The 26,320-nt window shown below is 31.2% G+C and overlaps 1 protein-coding gene across 1 annotated transcript in view; it reads right to left on the reverse strand.

The window, feature by feature from the left end:
* Window positions 1-1,432: 1,432 nt before the first annotated feature.
* Smp_153690 (ubiquitin-specific peptidase 9X (C19 family)) overlaps window positions 1,433-26,320 on the reverse strand; it is a gene marked incomplete at both ends in the record, with an annotated part of 30,449 nt that continues 5,561 nt past the window's right edge. Inside the window, 11 exons of the mRNA XM_018790842.1 lie at window positions 1,433-1,660; window positions 2,988-3,097; window positions 3,298-3,592; window positions 6,718-6,747; window positions 8,951-9,061; window positions 9,215-9,735; window positions 12,139-12,250; window positions 14,157-14,426; window positions 17,344-17,446; window positions 18,713-19,005; window positions 20,818-21,016. Coding sequence (XP_018645861.1) covers window positions 1,433-1,660; window positions 2,988-3,097; window positions 3,298-3,592; window positions 6,718-6,747; window positions 8,951-9,061; window positions 9,215-9,735; window positions 12,139-12,250; window positions 14,157-14,426; window positions 17,344-17,446; window positions 18,713-19,005; window positions 20,818-21,016 — 2,272 coding nt within the window. The remainder of the gene's footprint in view (window positions 1,661-2,987; window positions 3,098-3,297; window positions 3,593-6,717; window positions 6,748-8,950; window positions 9,062-9,214; window positions 9,736-12,138; window positions 12,251-14,156; window positions 14,427-17,343; window positions 17,447-18,712; window positions 19,006-20,817; window positions 21,017-26,320) is intronic.

The following is a 26,320-nucleotide window of genomic DNA, read 5'->3' on the forward strand; positions in this document are numbered from 1 at the left end:
TTTTCCCTGGTAAATAACAGAAAAAAAACACTGACTTTACATGTAATAATGTCATATCCTACAGAGCCAAAAACAATTTCAAACCCAACTGATTCTTATCCTATACTAATTTCTTAAAAAATCTATTTAGAAATGACATAGAACTAACAAATGAAATTTAAGTGACAGAAAAAGACTCATATATATATATATATATAGCTATTTTCTAGACAATAATATCAAACAATGGATTAGGGATATTTTAGTTGTCATCACTTATTATATTTCTGTTCAATTAAAAACTTGGCTGATAAAGAAGCCATATTTTATTTTATCTTCCAAGTGACAGTTTGACAAAATCCCTCCCCCCCCCCAAAAAAAAATATAGAAACAAAAAATCCGATTATATTTTATAACCAATTCAATAAAAAGAAGAATCTACTTTCTGAATAGGGTTATATTCTGTCTGACTAATAAAAAGAACATATACATAACTTTGTGTTACATTTATTAATTCAATTAAATAAATATAAAGTTAAATAAAGGTGGGGGGAATCTTTTCTCTTACAAATAACACATATATATCTATACTTAAAAAGAAAAAATGAGTTTTTAAGGAGAAATATATATAGAGTATTATGTAATACAGAAAACCATTGTGTGTTTTGACTAGTTATTATAAATAAATAAATGAAATATGAAAATATTTTTTTCTTAAATCAATAAATCAATATTTTTCTCAAGTTGATTATTATTGATTTTTTTTAAAGTGACAAATGAGCTAATACGTAATAAATAAGTCAAGGAAAATCACAAATAAATCAATAATTTAATCTTTTTGCACAAATAAACAAAATGCTTTCATATATATATAGAATAATAGATGTAAAAGGGTTAACATGTGAATAACAATTATGGAATAAGACCAAAAAGATGACTAGACTAATGATATGGATTATTGAAATAGATCTTTTTTGAATATGCAGTACCTTATAATTATACAAAATTGCCAATATTTTATTTTAAAAAAAGAAAAGTCAACATGTCAACTTTATTAATGATATTATAAAAAAAATAATGTAAATGAGAAAATGAATTGTGTGTAATATGCTATATTATGTTGTATTTACATTTAGAAAAGGAAAATACAGGAAAATAGGCTGAAAATAAATCAAGTAATGACAATAAATTTCATTTAATAGTTATTATGTAATTAGAAAAGAGTGGAAGAGTAAGTATATAAACGAGACAAATGACTTTATGAACTTCAATATAGTGTTTTAAACGTTTCTGTGCATACATATAGTATACAAACAAACAAGCACACACAATAAAATTCAAAAAGTACATACACAAGCACTTTTGATTACATAATCAATTTAAAGAATATATCATAAGAAAATAATAGATTTGAAAGCAATGTAGCAGGAAATAAACGGAAAAAAGATGAGATTTAAGTAGAGAGTTTGAGAAAAAGATTGGGCTTTTTATCAATGCTCTGAGTATTACCATTGTCATTGCCATCTTCAACATCATCATTACGATTAGTAATTAATGGTGTCATCATTAATGATGTTAATGGTGATGATAAACCAGTTGGTTCTAGTTCTGGCTTATTACTAGTCATATGCTGCGGTCGTGGCATGGTAGAAAGCAAACGAGTTGCTTCACTCAGTGTTTTCTGTTGCGATTATAAAAACGAAAAGAGAAAAAATGACAGAATACTTATAGAGTTTACATAATAAACCGACCAAAGATAAACGATAATTAAAAACCTAAAAGCACTGAGACTCTTAAGTAGCGCGCATTTATGACCCAAAAGATCTTCATGTCTCACGTCCTACCTGGTTTTAACCTGTACAATAAATGAGATCGATCTGTGAAGAGAACTACCCACAAAATCTCATAAACTGAAATTAAAGCTGCAATCATACTTTTGAGATTTAATACAAGTACACTCGCGTATGGAAAGTCAATGGCATATCACATTCAAAAGCGTTTGTTCTGATATTATGTGCCTGTAACTTTGACTATTGTGATAAATAGACACAGCAATATTTGTGACGTCTAAAGTCACTTTCACTCGTAATATACATAAAAATGTTGGAATTTTATCAGTCAGGGACTTACAGTTTTAAAGACGAATTAACTTAACTCAACCAAAAAACCAATATGCTTTAAGATATACCATACATATCGCAGTTAGTTATATTCCCCCGTAATCCAAATCACAGCGAGTGGATTAGGTTTGGAAAACAAGGTATATTGACTTAAAGTTGAGTTCAGCTACTAAACCAACGCTTGATACGCGAAAAACGCATTCTATAATGAAATCTTAAAAGCAAATAGACACCTTTGCTTGTACTTCGGATATGAAAATGGTTAGAAGAAAAATCAGTTAGCCATGACAATCCAGACGTGTAGTTTAAAAAGTTATAGGGGCAAAATAAGCAAAGTGTACACTGAACTATTTTTCATAACCGTCCACTAGATTGAAGTCTTCGAAAAGAGATTTTAATCATAACTTATTTATCGAGAGCGAATTCACAAGAAATCAGTTCCCGTTATACTTGATTTGCATATGTTTATTAAAGACCCTAGAACGAGCTAATAACACGTGACGATTGATAATCAATGTAAAGAAACAAAATGTTCAAATTCATTGAAGTACTTCATAAACAATTGGTTAGAAATAGTAATTTATTCGAATGTGGCATAACTCGGTAATTTATTCGCTTAACACTGTATTCCCTAAACAATTTCTCTATGATCTATTTAACCATTAGTTGTATAGAGTCATTTTAAATTATGAACAATATATAACATATTGAACAGACGACTAATGTGAAGCACATATTATTAATGAAATAAAATAATGTTATAAAGTCTAAAAATAATAATAGGTTTTATACATTGACATATTGTAAATGAAATGATGTCTATCAGTTGTAATATCATTGTTTCAAATAGGAAAAATCTATGATATAAAAAGTATGATGTAATCTAACCTGAGCTGATTTTGTCCGTTGAAAACCAGTTGATTTTTCACCATATTCATTCGAAGCCTGAATGAAACTGTTTGATAATTGAGAACCAACATTTTGACTATTTGATAAACCTAATTGTTGAACGAATAATATGAAGTCAATTAAATAATTAACCAAGACCTATTCTTTCTATTTTTGTTGAAAAAACTATTGTTTAAAATTGTTAAATAGTTAACAAAATGGGAAATAAAATTAAAACAGGGTGTGACCGGGGAGGGGGATGTATATATATATATATATAATATGTTCAATACATATTTATTTAACTAACCTGTTGGGATATCAATACAAATTCCTTCTGATTCATCGTGTCTTATATCTCTACAACTATCTAAGCTGTCATTAGGATAATGTGGGCTAGGCAAATCAAGTGAATCTTTATGACTAAAATGTTCATCTGATGTAGGTTCGATAAGGGTTTTTAACCATTTTACAATAGGTTCCCATTTTTCTGGATAATTTGATAAATATTTTAATACAGCAGTATTCTGAGTTGACAATTCAACAATAAATTTGGTACATTGATAAGCACGTCGAGGATCTCGATTATAGTCTGCATGAATTAAATCTGTGGTAGAGCAAAAAGAAGTGATTTTTAAGAGGGTAAATTGTAAACATTCCACTTCGGATCATCAACGTATATATATATATATATATTACAAGTATAAAAATCTATTAACGAAGTGATCGACACTTAAGAGATATATATACATATTATTTATAATGAGATATCTCACGCTGATTGCTAACAAATCTTAGAAAAACTGATTACATCTGTAATCTAAGTGTTATTGATCAATACAAGACAAAATCTTACAAATGATTTCTACGACTAACTTTTACTACAACCAAATGCATAACAAATAGATTAGTCGAAAATGGGTTAAAAAACGAACAATATGTACAACATTTATTAAGAATATTTAAATAAATATTTAGGGAATCATCGGTGGATCTAGTTTGATAGAGGCATAAATATAAGGATAGATCAATTTATCGAATGAATGTTTTGTTTGGAAAAAAAACTGTCTATTAGTGACAATATTCCGATAAATAGGAAAACTCTGCAAAAAGAAATAAATAATGATGGGATTAGGCAAAATTATTGAAGTGATTTAAGGACAAGAATATATATTTACTGTATGCAAGTTTATTGTACATAGCTTTAAGCTAAATTTTGTTTAAAACTGAACAATAATAACCGGTAGACCAGAATGAAATAGGCGGAGCTGAAATTTCGACCTGACATACAATATTCGAAAGGTGAGTATTTTAAGAATTATGTGGGCAATCCAGAAGGATTGACAAAGAGAGATCAACATGTGAAAACAAGTATGTCAACACTGAATTAGACACATAGGACTTCGCAACGTGGACAACATGAAAAGAGCTAAACGGAATATTCCATCTCGGACAGTTGGAACTTGAAAAAAGTCTTTTTTTTTTATGTGCACTGACCAGGCATTAATAAATGCATCATTTCTAATGGATATCTATTAAATTGAGAGGTTACTTCCATTACGAGCTAATACTATAAGTTATTAATGACTAATAATCATAGATTACATATCATAGTTTACCATTTCTGTCTTCTGTGAATGGATGTATTTAACAACAAATATTACAGTTATGCCAAAAAAACGTTAAAGTATATAAATCTTATGATTTATATTCGAATGATTTTGTGGCGATATGTACAATGTAAATTTATTTTCACTAAATATCAATTTAATAACAAGAATATCGTTATCAGTTTAAAAGTTGGGGATACCCGGTACGAACGTGTACGGAGTCGCGAGTGTTTATTTAGTTGAGTGGAATTAAATTCAAATAGTAATCATTTGTCAGTCATTTTCTGGTATAAACCCAAGAGATGACAATATATTAATCTTCGGTTTTTGTTAAAATAACTTCCTACCACACATTTGTTCTGCCTATATCTAACAATCTAATCTATTCATGCTTAATCACATGGTATTGTATTGTCCCTATAACGGAGCAACTTAAAATTGTATAAATTTTATAAACAAATGTTTTAAACTAAGCTATACACTGCAGTATATATGTATAACCATATTAAAAATCCTATGATGTTTTCTCGTTGGCTTTTTTTAATCCAAAAATAATATTATATGTATTTTCAAGTGATAAAAACAATCTTTCTCCAAAAAGAAAGTTAGTGGATGAAAAAGAAACAAAAGCAAAGAAACCGAAATAAATTACGGCGGCCAACGCCTACTCTGACAAATAATAAATGGTTAACCAGAATGGAGACAGAAGGTTAGAAAAAAGTTTATATGATAGCTAAATTTAATCAATAACTATATTTTGCGAGTTGTAAACTTTCTAGCAGTGGTTTAGTAGATTTATGTAATATTACTGGTTGAGGTCGTAAGTAACATGTGTCATATACGATAACAGGTAGCATATTACATTCAATAGTTATTACTATTTAGTTCTTATATTATAACATTATTTCATACTTTTTTAATTGATAAATCACATTATCGAACTATATTCAGTATGTTCAGAGTTTCACTTTCAATTAGCAATATTGTAGTGAACGAAAAGAAGTAGAAACAACCGAATGTATTTTGATGCAACATTACAAAATATCTTGGTAAAATCTGAGGGTCATATAGTAAATACTTCATTGGCAAAACATCCATCAGCTGTATCAAACTTTGTGATTTCTTCGCTTCCATACCAATCCCTCTCTGTTCTCGTTCTTTTCTCTCTGATTTTTTCAACCTTCTGCCGCCATTTCTTCCATTTTCGATTGGTGATACATACTACTTAAATCTGTCGACATCAGTAACACACACCACGCTATTATTTTAACTATTCAGATTTGTTTATTTTCCTAATATTTCTATTACTACGATGATAAGAACATGTATCGATTCAAACTGATATTATATTTGGGTGAGGTTCTGTGTTATATATCACTGCCGAGTAATTGACATCAAAATTCATGTCGTGATTATTTTGTTTAAGATATAAACTACAAACTATGTACTATGAGAATCGTGTTTCATTCAAAGAAATTTACACTTCAATTCATTCACATGATACACATAAATTTGATCATAAATTGTTTCAATGGAATTTAAAACTGAATATAAATATGATTAAATATGGTAGAGATATTAGACAAAAATTGACTAAACAACAGTTGAAAATAAATTAAAAAGCTGAATTCATTCACTTCGATGATAGAATAAACGGAAAAAGATTCTGACACCCTGGATTCAATTATGTTGTAATAAACAAAGAGTTTCACTGATTACACAATCTAAAAAACATTGATTTATCCCGTTGTTTTATAAAAAACACTAATTCAACATTCAACGTATGACTAATATATAGGTGCCTAAAATCAGGTTCACATTGAATAAAGCAATATTTATTATTAAAAAATTTGTACTTTTCAATGAGTTTGAAAACGAAAAAAAATTGTTTTTACTGACGTCTCACTATTTTCAAATCTTTATGAGTGTAAACCTCTGAAACAAACATCTTTTTAAAGTTACTCCGGCTACGAATCGTACATCATGTACATTTCTACTTCAAAGAATTAACAGCAGTCTAGAAAAGCTTGAAGTTTTACTGAACACGAATTAAAAGCAATGATGGATATCTATCGAAGCTACTACATTTAATATATTTACATTCATTTAGAATTGATTTACAGTATAATAGAAACTTTGTCATTATGTTTCTAAAAAAAAGATGGGCAAACAGAACAAAAACATTCGAAAAACGCTTTATCAAACAATATGAAATAACCAAAGACAGTAAACAATATAACACATAAGTTACAAACTTTTGAATTTTTATACTATTTAGAAGGGGATAATAGTTCAGAAAATAGAACCGAATATCGAATGTGCTGTAGCATTATGAAAAGAAAAATAAAGACATACTGTTTGTCAAAAATATCACTTATTTTATTGACAAAAATGTACTTTCTATTGCTAAATAGAGACATAAAGTTCTTTTAAAACTTGAAAAATGACAGAACATTGTGATGATTAAAGTGGATAGAGATGTAACAGTAATTATTCACCAAGCTGATTATGATATCAAGGAATTGAACACTTATTCAATCGAACATATCTACTTAGTGAAGAAAAATAATCCGCTGAAATCAAACGGATGAAACTCAATAAAAACAGATCCCTTCAAAAACTGGAAATTTAAAATAAGAAGCTACTTTTGGTTTAGACTAACACCAAATTTTATATATCCCCAAGATACTACGGTCAAATAAAGATACACAAACCTTCCATTCCGCTATAACTGGTGATGGATTTCACTAACTCATCAACATACAATTTCTCCATAAACGCATACAAGAAATAATTACGGGTTCAGTTGGTTTAAAATTTAAAAAGGCAAACTAAAGATTTGACGAAAGTGAAATTATGGTAAGGCATGCTATTAAAGCATTATATACTAGCATTCGTACTATCGAAAGTCATGACATCATGTTGTTGAGTAAAAGTCAGATTAGACTATATGAGAAAGATTTCCACTGAATATCAGCAACGTTCAAGGTATTAAAATACCAGAGTCTTGTTTGGAATCTCTGAAACACTACAAAGCAACTTAAATTATCTAAAAGATAAAATATCGAAGGATTCAAAATCTGTTTGTATCTACAAGATAAAATTTCCACACTGTTACGGAATATAAATCGGACAAAATTTTCTGGATATCAAAGTCAGAAGAAATAAGCATCGCACAGATTCTGTTCAACCACCAAGGAAGTCGACAGAACTTGAAAAAATCGGAAGATCTTCAGCCATAGGTCTAGACACTATAATATTAGGCCACAAAATTGACTTTGATAATATTGAAATCAAAAATGAAGAATATTCGAGCGAACAATTTTTTTCAATAACTCCATCATTAGGTTCTACAGTTCTAAGTCCATAATTATGATATTTTAGAAATGCAAAAATAAGGCATGTATTAATGAATTCGATAATGTTCGGCCTATCTAAAATATATTAATTACGGAATTATAACTGTAGAGCTTCATGATGAAGTTACTGAAGAAAATTGTTCGCTCGAATATTCTTCAGTTTTTGAATATCCTATGGGGATTTTTAAACTGCTGAAATACTGAAATCGTTTAGAAAAACTCTTAAGGTTCAAAAGAATGTCTCATCACAGAAATGATTTACACGAAATGGAATTAGCATTGTTTGAATTAAAATGAGGGATGGAGACAAAATTTTGCCTGGTTCCAACAGCATCTCTCCTCAAACTGACACTGTCAACACAAATGTGACAACAAAAATTGTTCATCTTAAAAACATGTGTTTTTACAATTCAAACTATTATCAAATTTAGAAATCTACATCTATCTGTTATTATCAATTTATTTACTGGATATCACAGAATTAGTTTATCCAGAAGAACTTTGATTGAGTTATCAAACATGCGCTAAGATTCTCGTAAATTTTAGTTTACCGTTAATTTGATAAAGTTACCAACGCTTAAACAGTGAAATGTCAATAAAAACAATTTTTTGGTTTTTTTCACTTGTTGGAAAATACAAATTTCTAATAATAATCAACATAGTCAACATTTTATTCTAAAGAATCGAATACTGAAAAGTCTGTAAAAGTCATAAAACTTTTAATAGAAAACTAACATGTTACTAAGAAATCTGTGAATGAAATAACTGACTTTTAACACTTACCCAAAAGGCCAAGAACTTCATGAGGTCTATATTTACTGATATTCTGATTAACATCTTCATTATCTAAGTTCTCAGATTGAATATTATCATTTTTCATTTCTGCTTTATTCCATGCCCATAAATGTCGATCTCCGTTAGGACGCGGTGCCCAAATTAATTTATTATCATTTTTATTTATATAAATTTTTTGATCAACTAATCCATCAATAACTGCTATAATTCTAGCTGGTTGAATACAATCAGTAAGACGTAAAAGTTCATTGAGCAAGTCAAAATATTGTCTTAATTCACATTGTGGTCGACTGTGAATTCGATCAAGTAACTTGAAAAAGAAAATAATTATAATAGTAATAAAACACAACATAAATTACATACAAGAACATATAACAATTACCTTATGATTTATGAATACAAGATTGTCTTCTTAAAAATGTAGAACAAATGAATGTTTGCAAAATATTTTTTTGTCACTTACAGATATAATAAAACATTGAGATGTATCCCATGAACTTGCTGATATATGTAACATTAATTCACGAATACGTTGTCTAAGAGATATCGGCTCACTTCCTACAACAATTGATAATTCAGTTGGATTAACTCTTGTTGAATTTAACGAACTACCAGTTACATTGATTGTAGTCAAATTATTACAAACAGTGAAATTTTGATTACCTTGGTCATCGAGATTAAATGAAGTTAAATTTGGTATAATAGGATTTTCTATGTATGCTTTTAAAACAATTTCACATAATCTATATAATCCTACTAGTTGAGTAAAACAATAATTAACTTTATTAGATATTGTATTTGTTGTTGTATTATCTGTTTGAATATTTGAAATAACTGGTTTGATAACATGATTTAATAACAAAGGTGGAGTAGATAAACCAAGCCAAATTATTGTTTCTTTTTGTGGTCGAAGTAATAAACGACTTTGCGATGTTTGACGATATGCTAATGGTGCATGTGTTGTACTACTACTGTCATGTGGATCTAAAATATACGAGAATAATAATAACAATAATGATATTAATAATAATAGTATTCATATTCAGTATTCATATTCATAGTTCATATTATATTATACTAAACAAATAAATTCTAAAATCAAATTATCACAACAGGACGAATAGTACAAAAGTTGAAGCTGTTTTTCGAAATACCATTATTATCGTTTATGTTCCTATCGTATAAATGATCAAGTAGCTGGATTGGTATGTCTACATATATCGTTTATTATGAACTCTCGTTTAACTTATCACCTTTTACTGAACTGCTTATTATTCCTATTTGATTTCTAATCGATCATCTCAAGATTGCCCTTTTAATAGCCACCGATGATTGTATTATGTATAATTGGGATTTTTTATTTTACGGTGTTATGTGGTCCAGTATGCTTGTATTGAAGCCCATTTATGCTTCAAATATAATAACAGAAGCTGGCTAATGACTGCTATCTCGATTAAAGGTAGGAGATAGAGAAAAGTGTACGGAAAGCGAACCAACAGGAACGCAGCTTACGTCGGCTCAAGGATATCTGGGCGGGTCAGAAGTGCAATTGGTCAAGTCTAGGAATAGTAAATGGGAAATAAAGAAAATTATAGTCAAAATTCCAATATAAATTTTTTCGGTAACAGAAATGCTTTCAAACTGACTTAGATTTTATAAACAATAATACTATGTGATGGTCCAATAAAATAATAATTCTGAGGTTATTTTTATCTGAAACATATTACGAATTCGAGAAATCCTTATTAGCTAAGAAACAGTGAATAGATTCGTTACTTTCTAGCTTCAAAATCCTTTGCCTTTTTGATCGTATGAAGAGAACGAAAATTGAGATGGTGGAGAAGATTTATAGCTCAGGTGGATGATTTTGTGGAGTTTTGGCTAATCAAGATCGAGGTCTACAGGACAAGTTGTGAGTCCTCAGTGGAGAAATTCGAACACTTCACTTCTACCTGAAGTTGGTGCTGATGATGTCGTTCAGAAGAACGATGAAGTCTCCAAGACCAAGCCATCCAGCTCAGTAAACACAACTCCACCAAGAACGAGAATTATAAGCTTCTATTGTAATCCAATGATCGATATTTCATATCTTAATCAAATTAGATTGATGAATTGGATAAGACTGTCGATCAAATAGATCTAATTAATAACTGGAGCTTAATTAAGATAATGTAGGAAGGAAATTAATCATCACATAACTGATAATTTTATCAAACATTTGACGAATGTTTATGTAAAATGGCATGATATGACATATGGTCAAATTGGAGAAAGTATCAAATAACTTGCTCATATGTACACAAAAAGAATAAATTTAGGTTGTACAGTTTCAGACTAGAGAAAGATATGCGTATTAGTATGAAGACGTTCAGTCAGTAAAATAGTTTAAATAGGTTTGTTTGAAGTTTATTATTAAAAAGTTTTACTAAAATGGTTATTGTTCATGTAATTCTATGGATTCGGACTCTGACCGAGTTTCATGATTGCCTTCAACAACATACACTATTAAAAGGTGCAATTACTTTTCGGCTTTTAGTTCGACTACTACTATTCTCCCTATTAACCATACTGTCACTTGGGCATAATATAAGACTAAGAAAAATGATTAATTCCATTAAAATTGGATGTCATTTACTACACGGAAGTTGAATTAATGACTACAAAAAAAAACTGGGTAGAACAGTTATATCGCCGTCTCGAAATTAACACTGGAGTCCGTAAACCAAAAGCTGTAGTTTTCTTGTAATTAACGTCTTTTGAACAATCAGCTAACAATTGAGCATCAAAATTTTGTATTTTAAAAGCAGGTTTGTTAGTTTTAGCATTTAATTTGTGAATGAATTTAAGTAAAAAACTTGTTAACAATCGACTAGAAAGAATATTCTCCCTTCAGTATTTATATATACAGGATTATAGTTATCGAAAATGAAAATTTCTCCAGTAAAATATGTCTATGTTAGAGTTTCATATTGATGAAACTTATTATTTTTCTGAACCCTATAATTTGAAGGGAGAGATTATGTGTAGTCTACCTAGCATACATAGAAACTGAGAATGAATACTGGCAAATAACAATCAACAATAGTCATATCATGCCACAAATAGAATAGAAATGTTGGTTCTTTCCGGTGTTATGTTTATATATAACAATCAGAAAGGCTTAAAATATGAATGGCACTACTATTTTTTTGATCCTCAATAAATATTTAACTGAGATAGTCCGTTAACATTTTCGGCGACAATTTGATAGAAAAAACGTATGAAGAATACAGTGCATTTAAAAAGAAAATGTTTTCAAAGCCACACAAGTTTATTTTTTGTATGCTTACAGACGAATATATGGGAAAAAAGTAATCAATAAGAATGTGCATGTCAAAAAACACGTACCTGAAAGTCTGTATGCATCAAATGAAGTTTGAAGTAGTAAAATAGTAAGAAGGTAATATAGATTACCCATTTCTCTATGCTGGTTCGGACTCCATACGCGTAACTGGTGAGACTAAACCAAAAGCATAAAATATGCAGCAAATCAGTGGTATGATTGATGGTTAGAGTAAAATAAACATATTATTTGATCTTAAAATAAAAAAAGACGAGTAATCAAAACAAAGATATTATTGCTACTATTACCGAGCCATTTCAACTCATTTACCAGGTACAGGTTAATATGTTTAGCCTCGAGAAATATTATACTTGCGATGATAATTATTATTCTAACTATTACCACTGACTAACCAGTTGTTTGAAAATAAAGTAACATGTAAATAGAAGTAATAAAAACGACAATCATCGTAATTCAGTTATTTAGATGGGATATAATATCTATTAATCACTATATGTTCTTGTAAATTGTAAAATTAAGCATGAAGTGAACCAATATAAATAAATAAACTTGTTATATGGTCATAAATTTGTTTGGATTATTTAAAAAGCATGATGAAACCAAAAATAACAAGTAAAATCTCGGTTAATTAGGAATATCCCATTTCAAAATAAGCTGAAAAAGTGAATTACTGACTCTAGTGCTTTTAAGGCTATTTTCAACACGAGTTGAGATGGAGCATTGATTTACCGAAAATCAAGAAGTACGAAGTAGCTGTCTCGTACTGATGTGTGGCTTCGCTAATGCATTATTCATATATATAACACGAGAACGATCCTAGGAAATTCAGGCCTCGCAGTGAACACGATCCTATTGGATTATTGAGTTATAGTTCAATGGTTAAGATTTGTCCATTTTAACCTGATTCATATCTAGAGAACTGAACACGCAATGATATAAACGAGTAACTAATTACATTACTTCTGACATGGTTGACTTCGTAAAAAAAGAGGAAAATTTACACTAGTACATTTTTGGTTTACAGCAATTTCACAGGGTAATTTTAGTTTGTAACTAGAGTTATTTTGAAAATATTTCTCTTACGAAAAAACTTTTCAGACTAACATACATACAACGCATGGAGAATACAAAAGATGACAAGTGAATAAACACAGTAAATATGAAACTTTAAAAAAATTTACCGATTGTAAAGGAAAACAAAAAGCTATTATTATCATCTAAGAAATATTAAGCTTCTTTTACAGGGAAAAAGTTCGGAATAAAGCTTGTATGATTTAGTTTAATGTATTAAAATTTAGTTACTGATTAAAAGTTATCAGAAAGTATGAGGATGTGTTGTGTCAAATACAATTTCTTACATTGGACTATATAAATTTTGGTGTTAAGGTGAATATAAAGGTAACCATAGAGGCGTCAAAACAAGAATGGTTAAAAATACACAAGAATATCATAACGGAAAACATAACTAACAGAGACGACAGTAAAAGATCGTGAAGGCAATTCAGTAATTATTTCTTACTAATTGAATACACTGCTTACAAATCAATATCAATATAATGTTTTTTTTTTAAGTATTTTAGTCAAATAAACCTAATGAAACTAACCCATGTAGCAAAGTTATTTTGAAAATACATATTCTCTTATATAGTTGTTGGTTTCAAACGAGTGGAACAGTTGAAGGATAGTCAATCAAACATTCGTTGGCCAGTACCGAGCTCAATTGAACAATAAATCCACTCTTTAAAGATTCACTACAATTCGACAGAATTCGCTTTACTTGGAAAAACCAAAACTTACACAGTCACCGGAATCAGTCAGTCATAAGTAACCATCATGGTACATATGTATATTGGTTATATTTGCCGTACTATGCAACGGAGAAAGTAACTTCAATATAGAGCTGAATGACTCATAATCAGTAGATAGTTTTGAGTACCGTGTTCATTGGAACTTTAACTGAAAACAATAACTACCTACACAGTAATCAGTCAGTAGAATAACCAGTTGTGATGGACAAAATAATAGAATAAATAATATTATTTCTTTATTAATTTGAACCTACCCAACCCGGTGCATCTTCAGTAAAAGATGCACAACAAGCAGGCGGTTGATTGGAGTCAGATGAATTGACATTATTTGGTTCGATGAAAAAGTTTAATATCCTTTTGGTTGCTTGTAAATTAGATAAGTGTACGGTGGCATGCGGACACATTTCTGCATAACCACGAAGCAAGCTGAATAATGCGCCAGCTTCTGTTAAATGTTCAGCTATTTGACCATTATCGAATAAACTAAGTAGATTGTTAATCAACCCAGTTAATGTGCCATCGAGCTAGAGGAAAAAAATATGACAGGGAAAAGAAACAAGTAATTTTTAGTCAATCAGTACTAAATAATGTGAAACATGGACCAAATGCAAATTTGTCAAGGATGAGATATTTCTTGTCAGAAACAGCATCAATTAGATAGAGCAATTTAATGACCTGATGTTCGTAATTTGAGAATCTCATAAACATCACTCTCGGATAATGAGATAAGAATTTTAAAAAGAGTTTACGAGTTGTCTCAAATTTTCTCACTTTCCAAAGATACTAGCCAAATATTTTAATAATTATCACCGAAATCATCATCTAGTGAAGAACGTAAACAGCTCGATATTGGCCCATTTAGTACTAGCTGGTCATAGTGCCAGTACAAACCAATCTTTTTCAATTATTTATAGGGTCAGTAACTTTTTGCCTAAGCTTGTCAGGCTTAAAGTCCTTCAAACGGCAGAGGCAGTAGCCATCAGAATGAAGAAACCGGAGCTATGCGTACAGAAGAAATATCTCTACCCCCTGCTCTTCCCTTGGCCAACCACAAGGCCAATTAATGAACAATCATCTTAGCTATTGTATGACCTAATTTGACTATGTACTTACGACCTTTCGTAGTCATATATAATTGTCTCATCTTTATTTACAAATCTTTGTATTCTATTATTATTATTATTGTTATTATTATTATTATTATTGGTTAAATATCATTATTAATCCCCCTTAAACATGATTCATTCACATCGCATTGATCCCTCCTTATTACGTCTCACTAATTTTTCACACATTTAGTCTTCCACTTGATCGAATTGTAATTGCACTATCTTATCTCTCTCACCCTATCTAACCCACATTTATTCTGATCACAGACCTTAAATTTTCACTTTACGTATATACAGATTCAAGTTAACATTCTATTTGAGTTATATCAACATAACAATTTTATTCTATTTGGTTTGACAATCCTAAATTTACATGCTTTAAACGATGTACTTTGCCTTTAACTTGGCCATTTTTTCGGATTACTAATTTGGATATATGAATTGAAGAACATGAAGAGAATTTATCGAAAAGAATATTCTTCGTTCAAATATTAGTCTTTTAGAAATTATCTTTAAAAAATATACCAGACAAGTAGTAATTATAATGGTTTATTTGATATCGAATATGTATACCCTAAAATCGAAAAATACATCAAGTTTAATCAAACATTCACTGTTCCGTGTAAGTAACAATAATTATTGAAATCAACTATTCGGACAATGTTCAATAAGGAAACCTTGTTTCCAAACAGAAAACGTACCATATCAAGTCAAAAAAGTTAGACTTTCTAGGAAAATCTATGAATTAACTTCGACTTAATATTTGATAAAAGCATAAATTCAAGGCTAGAAAGATAACCACATTAATTTATTCAATGAATGTGTTATGCAAAGCGAATCGTTAACATATGTTACAGTTGTTCAGATGGTTAAATAACTTTAAAAAACATGATCGCTGTTGCTGATCTTGCAGACCTGAGGCTTTGACCGCGGAGATCAAGGGACAACTTCTTGAGATCGATGACGCAAAATCTTTTGCATGAAGTATTTGTAATGGTAACTCAATACTTTTCTAAGCTTATAACAGGTCCCGAAAATCTATCAACTAAGGGTATGTTACACATAGGGCTGATATCTCGTGGACTGTTATTTTGTCTGCGAGAATGAAATACTAGTGAAAATTGTGGTTATTTGCGGGGAACATCCAACAGGAGCCGCGTCACTGCACAGTTACTGATTTGAATTCGTCTATTGGTTTATTGTTACCGAAAAAATCTGCCTGATCTGTTAGGACCTCACAGGACAAAATTTTCATTTTCTATAACTCTATTTGGTCGTCATGATAAACAACTACGAATACCATATCGAATTAGTCGTTATGATAAGGAAAACACATTTTAATGTTTGACAACTTCATATGTTGGTCATGTTAGAAGTGGTTATAAAGAAACTCCAAACTTTTTAAGACCAGGAACGACATCGATACCTCAAAGTAAGGAACCAATACACAGGGCCATCCAGATCTGAGTGAAATTCATAAGGTAATTTACGAATCAGTGGTCGCCTATGTAATGTTGTAATAATAATGATAACGGTTCATTAGGATAAGAAAATGATTATCTTTCGACAGATGTAACTAGATGATATACATTACTCTATTTGTAAGTGTTAATGTTCCTTGTATTTCCATTTTGATTATTGTGTTATTTTCAAATATAACCATTCACTGCAACTTTGATTTAATTATGTTCGTTTGTTCATTTAAGGTATATGAAATATAAATGTGGTAGACAACGTGAATATATTTGAACGGAGTTGAGATCAAACGGTGGATATAAGGAAAGGTCACAAATGTTGTACGATATTTCTCGCTCAATTTTCTTACTGTATTTTGGACTTCGTGTTTTTTATCTCTTACAAGGACACTTTCTAAAGTCCAATTCCATTGCTATTACATTCCTAAATGTTGTATAGAGAAATGATATCAAAACTCTGTAAGGACTTTCACTAAGAAATAAAAATGAATAATAATGTTCACAGTTAATCAATACTTAAAGGTTGTCAGATTGATAAGACGACTTTTGGGAGTGACCTTATTCCGATCAATAATTCTTTTACTGAAAATAGATCATTCATTCTTGACTCCAATTTACCACATCATGGTCAAACAGCATATGTTCGGACTGAGAAATCAAAAGTAAACTGATCTCTTAAAAAGGGAAAGCAACGTGTCACCTAATAACTTTGTTTTTATAATGAGTGCTTCAAACTTCTGGGACTATAGACGGTGATATTTAACGAGAAGTAATATTGCATTACACTTATAGACTTTGTCGTATCCAACACCAGAGACCGGATCTTGTGCATACATCAACAAATTACCAAATCTTACAATGTTTGTTTCTTTGAAGCCATAGAATCCTTGTAACACAGCGAGAATCATATTTGCAGTTTGTTGACGTGCTACTGGATCGGGATCCAAAAGCATTGAAACTCTGTAAACATCATATAAAAAGAAAATGTTTGTATCACATAAACTTTCATATAACGAGCAATGGCTTTAAATAGCCCAGAAAAAATTTCGTAACAAGTATTTGAGACGTAGGTTTAGTTATCATAGCATTTTTGGACTAATATATTTTATTAACATGAAAATCATTTGTCTATTCCTGCATTGTATTTCAAAGTGATTATTCAGTATGTATTATCTATCGTAAGATAATTATATCCATTTTATGTGAAAATGTAATATAGTTAATTCTGTTATCGATTTATTGATTCAATATTCATACTTTCTTTGGATGGAGTGATACTCTTTCTATGGCCTTAGTTGTTTCTGATGCTCCAGTTCAAAGTATAAATCATCTTATTTACAATCGATTGGTCAATGGATAGTGACCAATATCATATTTGTCAAATCTTTCTTAGGGCTGATAGAATTTTACCGATTAATTTCGAATGAGGCCACTAGTTGAAGTGGCTCGAAAAGACGGGAACTGCGTTGAGATGCAAGGTGGTGGTCGAAAGTAGTCGACAGGAAACCCTGTCTTAATTCACAAGCATTGTAAACAAAGATGGATAGTGACTAGCAGTAGAATTCAAGACGCGCGTTTCGTCTTATTTGGAACTCGTCAGCTGGGTGCACACATCCACGTATGCCAAGAAGAGATTGATCAATTGCAGCCCTAAACATCAATGGGAAGATTCAAACAAATAATATCAAGTGAATTTAAACTTCACCCCATTAAACCAGAAAGTGGCTATCAGGACTCAGTAGCTGAGTGGGTTGCGCGATGGCGTTTGAAGCGAAAGGTATTGGGTTTGAGTCCCAGAGTGAACATCAACTCTGAGATGCAGGTACACTCAGCCGGCGAGTCCCAAATAGGACGAAACGAGCGTCCTGGATTCCACTGTTAGTCATTATCCATATTTGTTTAGATATTGTAATGTGTTTTAATTCGAATTTAATTTCAGCTACGTAAAAAAGTATTGTCATATATATCTGTCTAACTCTCTTGTAATGTGAAATAAAGAAAATATGTAACAAAAGACTTCTTATTCTCGACAGTAACAAAAAAGGGAAGAATTGGTGTCAATGGTTTATCATAACTATTTTTGAGTGTAACAAATTTACTTACCTGTGAAAATTTCTTAAAGGGAAGAAACATCAAGACCCTACACACAAATATATGCATACAATTCTATTTAACAAGTACTTCTAAAGCACAAATGAAACAAATTATTCTTTAAACGTAACTTACAAGCATGGCTGACTTGGGCTGATATATAGAAAATGCATCAAACAACGTGCTGCACTAGGATTTGTTGTAGCTAAACGAGTCAATAAGTTAAGTAAATCAGAATTTAATTTTGTTATTAGTTCTGTCACATCGCTTGTACATAAACTACTTAATGATGATTCGCTTGATTTTAATGCCATATTGAGTTTAACACGAGAATGTAAGCATAGAAATGTATTAAATAAGAAATGTGATAATAATTTTGTACCAAGTACACTACGTTCAGGTTCTTGACGTAAACTGCTGATATCAATCTGAAGTAAGTAACAGATGGAAGAAAAAACAAATATACAATATTTAGTTAACTAGGATTATGTAGTAAGTGACATACTCTTCATTGAATCATAGATAAAATAATGTAATCAGTACAAATTAACTTGGGGATTTCCATAAGTTAATCGGCTATCAACAACGTGGATTTCTAGCTGCTTTCTGTTGTTTAGTGTAGAATTTGAGAAAATAATGAGATTTTGTAAAGCATAATTAACTTTAGTATATTCTAAGAAACTCAATAATAACATTATTTCACTGATGATGGAACTGTGTTGTGGACTATGAAATATAAAGTAAACCACTATGGTGTTCTGAATTTCAAAACAGGTAATTCAAAGCCATTACAGAAATATTTTGAACTTAGGCTTTGCACATATTAGCATTTGGGCTGATATCAAATTTTATGGACGACCTTAAGTGAATTTTTAGATACTCGGATAGCCAGTAATACAAATGAATAATTTATCAGAGAAAAATAAAAAAATTAAAAGTACATTTATTTTTTACATGAATAATAAACTTATTAAAGTTCGTAATAGGTTAGCCGGTTTTAAAATCAAAGTGGGTGAGATACAAAAACTAGTAAATATTACTTCAGTTCATTTAACTATAAGACCGTTTGTAAGTTCAAAGACGGTTCTTTAATCGTGTCCATACAACCCAAACATTACTAGAATGTACATGCTATAACGTCGAGAAATTAATGCTTAACAATGATCCGATGGTTATCAACTTATTGCTTTCCAATATCCTTATAGATGATAATCCATCGAAAATATTTCTGCAATGGTTAGGTAACAGTTCAAGACAAACCTTGAGACACTTAGTTTTTGCTTCAATGAATAACCGACTTCAACAGTTGAGACCATGGATCAATTGAAGCTAGACCACCACGGAAGACTTGGAAGCACTGGACGCCCGCTTCATCCTATTAGTCTTATGGTAGCCTGAAACGCGTCCACAATAGGACGAAACGACCGTCTAGTGCTTCAGGTTTTCCATGGTGGTCTAGCTTCAATTGACTCATGGTCTCAACTGTTAAAATTACTATAATATCCACAAAGCCACTTCTGATATTAATCAACATATGCTCACTAGTGACTGGCTCCAAGAGGTATTTCCTGGAGTTTAATGAGAAGCAGCGACCAGTGGAGTACAACTAGGTCTGTTGTGAGATAGTAACTGACTGAAGACATTGGTGGATGTGTCGCTCAATTTCGTGGATCGGTTGAAGTTATACATTAACACAGTTGGATGCCGGCTGAGTGGTTCTAGAGGTTAAGCGCTGGCGTGCGAGACTGATAGGTCCTGGGTTTGAATCTCTCGAGGCGGGATCGTGGATGAGCACTGGTGAGAAGTCCCACAATAGTTTGAAACGGCCGTCCAGTGCTTCCAAGTCTTCCATGGTGGTCTAGCTTCCATTGATTCATGATCTCAACTGTTAAAATTACTATAATATCCACAAAACCCCTTCTGATATTGAATAACTGACTATTGAGTGACATAATTGTAATATATTTAGATTACGGAATTTATATTCACAAAATCAAGTCTCCTAATTGCTTGAGAACTTAGTTATAAACTTAAGAAGCGGCAGATTGAATTCTCATAAAATATACAAGGATTGCATCTCAGAAATCTAAATAAAGAATCTTTAAACATAACAGTAGAAAATCGTGAAATTCATTTCCAACAAATTCCAGTGGAACCCCCACTCCATCATATCTAAAAAGTATTCTTTAAAGATTTGATAAATAGCTGATTTGTGTTGTTCCATTTATGAAAAAACTTACCAATATACCTTCACATAGTTCTCGTATAAATTCAAAATATTCATGAGAGTAAATGTTTTGATCACGTAGAAATATCATATTTTCTGTCCATATTTGTTGTGCGATCCGTGTAGGCATTGGAATTGATTTCATGATATTAGGAATAAGAGCAGTTTTAGTTCCTGTAGTGGTTGTTGTCACGTTAGTAGTCATGATTGAGCTTTGTTCATTTACGTTAGTTGATGAATTAAGAACTACTTCTGAATGATAAATATCAATTAATTATGAATTAGATTCTAATAACATGTGAAAAATAGAAATAATCCATGTATTTGTAGCTATTCACTCAACGATTTGGACTCCTATGTAGATTTAGCCTGGGGGTTACTAGAATAGCTTAGGAACCGAATCTAACGTTCAATCAGAAGACTTATCAATTACCCTAAGAGTAATGTAAATCAATTGCAGATACACTTTACTTAACGTTCTTCCTTCCTATACTATATCCTTATATACAACCTATCTTTTATATACTACCACTACTAAATTAACTATTTCTATGAATTCGGGTGTTCATCTCGTTGTGCTAACGAGGTATAGCAACTTGGACCGATGCATATGTGTGCCTGGTCCTACGTTATAGCTGACTGACTGACTGACACTTTACTTAAATAATAATTTCTCTGACATGAAAGCACTTTTCAAGTAGAAAAAAGTATAAGTGATAGAACAAAGAATGAAATGTTCAAAGAATTAATCGCTGATTTTTAAAGTCGTAAATAATCTAGAGAAAACTTGCAAAAATTTCTCAATGTAAGAGTACATCACATCACTGTCAACATGTATATACATGTAATATACATGTTTATAGAACTATAGGTATTTCTATTAATGTTACCATCATAACAGTGAGTGGAAATTTTGAAAACCATTCAAAATAAACCTTGAAGTGGTTGATGAGTTAAAAACGAGGTGCCAAATCCGGTACGATGTCCAGAGTCCCTATGTGCTTGCAGTAGATTAACTGAGAGATAAATTTTGGGTGTAATATAAAAAGGTAGCTAACCTTAAATCGATATTACTTACTATTTAAGTAAGCAGTAAGTAACTAACGTGAAGTGGACAAGGTTCACATATTCTATAGTTGTTTGTGTATCGCATTCTATATATATTATATATTAATACTACTACATCCTTGGATTCTCGATATTGCACAACATTCATCGCTAATTCTGCGGTGAACATTTATCATGTGTGATTAAAGTAACTCAGCGAAAGAAAGTTTCTTTACGACGAAATCCTTTACTTATGCTGTACATTCGTATTTATAGTTGTTTTATAAATATATGTCTTTAGATAGCAAAAATTATGATTCTAGATTTCACATATCGAATGAGGTTGCGTAATACTCAGGGAGTTAGAGAAGAATAAGAAGACAAATATAATTTACAGGTCAGAATTATGAGGGATAATTGTCTACTTGACACGTATGAAGAAAAATGAAAAACTTATAGGTCGTAATAACGATTAAATAATAATTATGGAAAACTATGATATAATTGATTATAATTCAAAATAATCAACTAATCATAAAAGCGAAACAATACTGAAGCACTGCAGAATGGAATTAAGGCCAATGAAGGATGAGAGGTTGAACGTAATGTTTTTCCATACAGTCTTGAGTTGTTGAATCACTAACGCCTCAGTGGTGCATAAGTTTTTGATTCAGCCTCCTTTTGATCCAGTTTCTTTCACTGTGCAGATTTCGAAGAAAGACTCCTCTTGAGCAATGAGTCCAAAGTTGAAAATTGCTTGTGTATTAAGCTGGTGACAGTTTTGCATTCTCATTTTAAAAGCCAAACTGAGGCATTGGTCATCCACCAATTCAAGCTTAAACTCTGAGTACGAAAACGATACATTCAACTTCTCATTCATTACTGACCCCAATTCCATTCTGCAGTAGGTTTCAGTCTTGTTTTGCATTTTTATATATAGTTTAAATAATTTATTAGTCACTATCGCTATCTAAGAGCCAAAGTGTTCCATAAGAGTAAGAATGATCCCATAGAAATACAAATGCAACAGAGATACGCTATGAAGTGAACATTTAATCAGCGTATATCACTCAATGAGTTTTGAACTTTAATACTTTCTGGTGTTTCGTCATTCAGCGACCAAAAAATCCTTAGAAAAAAGAAATAGCAACTTGCCTTCTTTATCACATTCAACAATCAATTGAAAATCAGGTTGATCTTTACTAGTTGTTATCTTTCCCATTTCTACCGGTTTATTCACTGTAGAAGACGAAGAAATTCTATTGACTCGTTCATAAAACAAAAGGTATGCACTCCAGTATCTGGTACGAGTTTCAACAGTTCGTCCTGAATTTTTAATAACCGGAATTCAATTTATGGAAAAAAAACAATATAATGATAAGTACATATCATCAATTAAGTGACATATATGTTCGAAAATTACGTTACTTGGTAAAATACAAAAACCATGCTATGATACACTATTTGCAAAATGTTCTTCAATTGCCTCAGGCTTCATTGTTCCTGGATTTCCACCCAAATTGCTTTTTATTTCTGTTCTTCTCTTCTTGATCTTCTCAATCTTCTGCTGTCAGATATTCTATTCCTTACTCACCATATATACTACTTATGTCGATATAAGTAGCTCACACCACACTATGTTTTCTATTGTTGTCTTGTTGTAGAACTTTAGCCTAGCTGAATGCTACTCTAAAAGCATATTTACACTCATCTATGATTTCCACTTACCCAAGTTTTTAACTGGCTTAAACTTTTAAAATCTTGAGCAGATATATTGCGCAGTCTATCTAATCGATTTACTGCCTCGGTCTAAGTGATATCAAAATCATAGCGAAGGTGAGTGATGTTTTATCCACAATTCGCCAATCGATAGGATATACGCTACTGATAATGTTTCCATTCCAATTTTTTAAATACTACTGTCTATTATTGAATATTACGTCATACAAATAAAATTGTAAACAGATGAACAGAAAGCAAGAAGTGAAACCAATTGTGCTCGAATTGTTGTTCTGACTTTTTTCAAATTTATAAACAGAATTGTATGAAATTACTTGTCACATTCGACAAGTTTTACGATAATAATGGTCCTTCGAGACTTCGCCTTTAGTATTATTATTTCTATGTCTGACTACGTTCGTTTAAATGTTTTGTGACAATATTATGTTAACGGGATGAGTTTGGTTAGTTTTTCGTCTGCAAACTCGATAATAATATTTGTTAAAAGTTTGGTAAAGAGAACATAAACGTTACAGATAATTACATTCTTGTTTAAAAAGAAAAGTCTAAAAATTAAAGGATTTAAAAGATATAAAATAAACATTGTAAACACGTTGTTTTGATGCATAAAATATAGATTAGTGGAAAACAATCAAGCAATTATATAAACAATGTAGTAAAAAATAGCTAGTTATCATGTCTGATTTCTATTTATATATTTACCTGTAAAAATATTCAAAATTAAATAAAAAAAATTGTGAATTGTTAGGCTTTCATGATCATGTAGTTTTGGCTAGAACACTTAAGATACCGCATGGGTGTTTTCTACAACTTCATCAGTAGAATCAATCGAGCATTATTGTGAAAGCAATTCTTATTTTGTAAGCAGACAGAGATGGTGGTTAGCAATGGAATACAGAGTACGTTTAATACTATTTGGGACTCCTCAGACGAACGTACATGTATCCAAAAGTTGGCTTTCGTTCCAGGACTCCAATCCGGTACCATTCGTTTCAAATACCATCGCATTATCCACTTTGCTACAATTTATTTCATTTATATGTGTTCCTTGAATCTTCTCATTGATATTTAGAACTACGATTGATCAAGTCTCTTATTGGCATACGTACATACTGTGCGAAAAGTGAGTCCTGAATTCCTTAGATAGTCACCATCCATATCTGCTTAAAATGCTTGTAACTTTAAGCAATATCAGGGTAACCGAACAGGACCCAATGGTCTAATCCACAAGGCAGTGTAGCAACGTAAGGAGATGCAGTCCCACGGTAGCCGGTTGCGAACAATAGATTCATACGCCACTCGATTCATCAGGATCCTGGAGCCTGTGTGCACGGTTGGTTTGGAAACAGGGTTTTCCAACTCCCCTATGTGGATCCTTCGTATCCACCACCCGGTTAAAGCGCTGAACATTCGCTTTTTGTCCTCTCAATTTCGTAAACAACACCCCCGCTACAGGAAGGTAGTGAGTAGGACATCCCTGTCAGTGGCTGTGGGCATGCGGCCATGTGAGAGCATTTCGAGAGTGAGAGCTGACTGTCCCCACTCTCGGCCGTACCAGGGCAATAAAAGTAAACATATATAACTTCATTAATCGGATAAAGTGTTCTCATGTTACCATTCTTTATTCCGTTAACCTTATAATAATAGTAATGATAATAATAAAGTTTCAAAAACACTAAAGAATAAGAAGTTAAATTTCACAAAACAAACCATCATTTCCGGTAACTTTATAGGTTCCACCAAAACATTCATGTTCAAGTAAATCATCTGTTAATTCAATAGGTTCGACATATGTATCATTAAATCGATACCAATATTCTGTATCTTGTATTTCATGGTCAGTAATAGGATGTTTATTTTTATTGTTATTAATATCACTATTATTATTAGTAGTATTTTTAATCATTTGCCCGTTATCCACTTCATTTTTGGTTTCAGATATAGTTTCTAAATTAGATTTCGTAACATTTTGTGCAAATTCATCAGAATGTTGATTTATCACTGATGAACTAAACAATTGTTCAGTGTTTTGATAAGCGTTCATTGAGTTGAATTGATGACTTAATTATAAAAAAAACAATTAAGGACAATCAAGTGTTAACTATTTATCAAATACCATTAAAATAAAACTGATGGTGGTCAGCTTATACTCCTCCACGAGGGGTAACAGGCTCAAGTAGGTAAGCAACTCATTGTGGATTGATAAAGCAAATAATTAAAGATTTGAGCTTATAAGCAACAACTGTGACCATAACACTACGAGTTACGAGACAGCATTGAGAGTATTGATGTCCTTGGGAATGTAAATATTTGTTTTGTTGATAAAAATTAAGAAGCATGAAATGTTAAGCCTAAAACTATCATTTAATGGTTGTCTACAACCACTTCACATCAAATAAAGTGAACCATAATGTCAATTCACTTTAACTGGTAGATGTTGTGCAAAATTAATGATAGAATCCGATTAGCACCAAATAGAATAAATAACAAGAAATCAATTACTATTCGATGACTAATCAGTGTGTGCAAATGAAAGTATGTTCATTGAAATTTTTACACGCTCATTTCGCTCTAATGAATGGATTTTCAAGAGTGCTTTTAAACACAGTATTTATTACATTCCTATTATATATGCCATGACATGAATTCAGTGAGCGACTCACAATCTGAGCTTGCCAGTGTCGACTAACTTTTGACAGTTTTTTTCTAATTAGATATGGTTGTGTGTA

The sequence above is a fragment of the Schistosoma mansoni genome (assembly GCF_000237925.1).
Source record: "Schistosoma mansoni, WGS project CABG00000000 data, supercontig 0013, strain Puerto Rico, whole genome shotgun sequence".
NCBI lineage: Eukaryota > Metazoa > Platyhelminthes > Trematoda > Strigeidida > Schistosomatidae > Schistosoma > Schistosoma mansoni.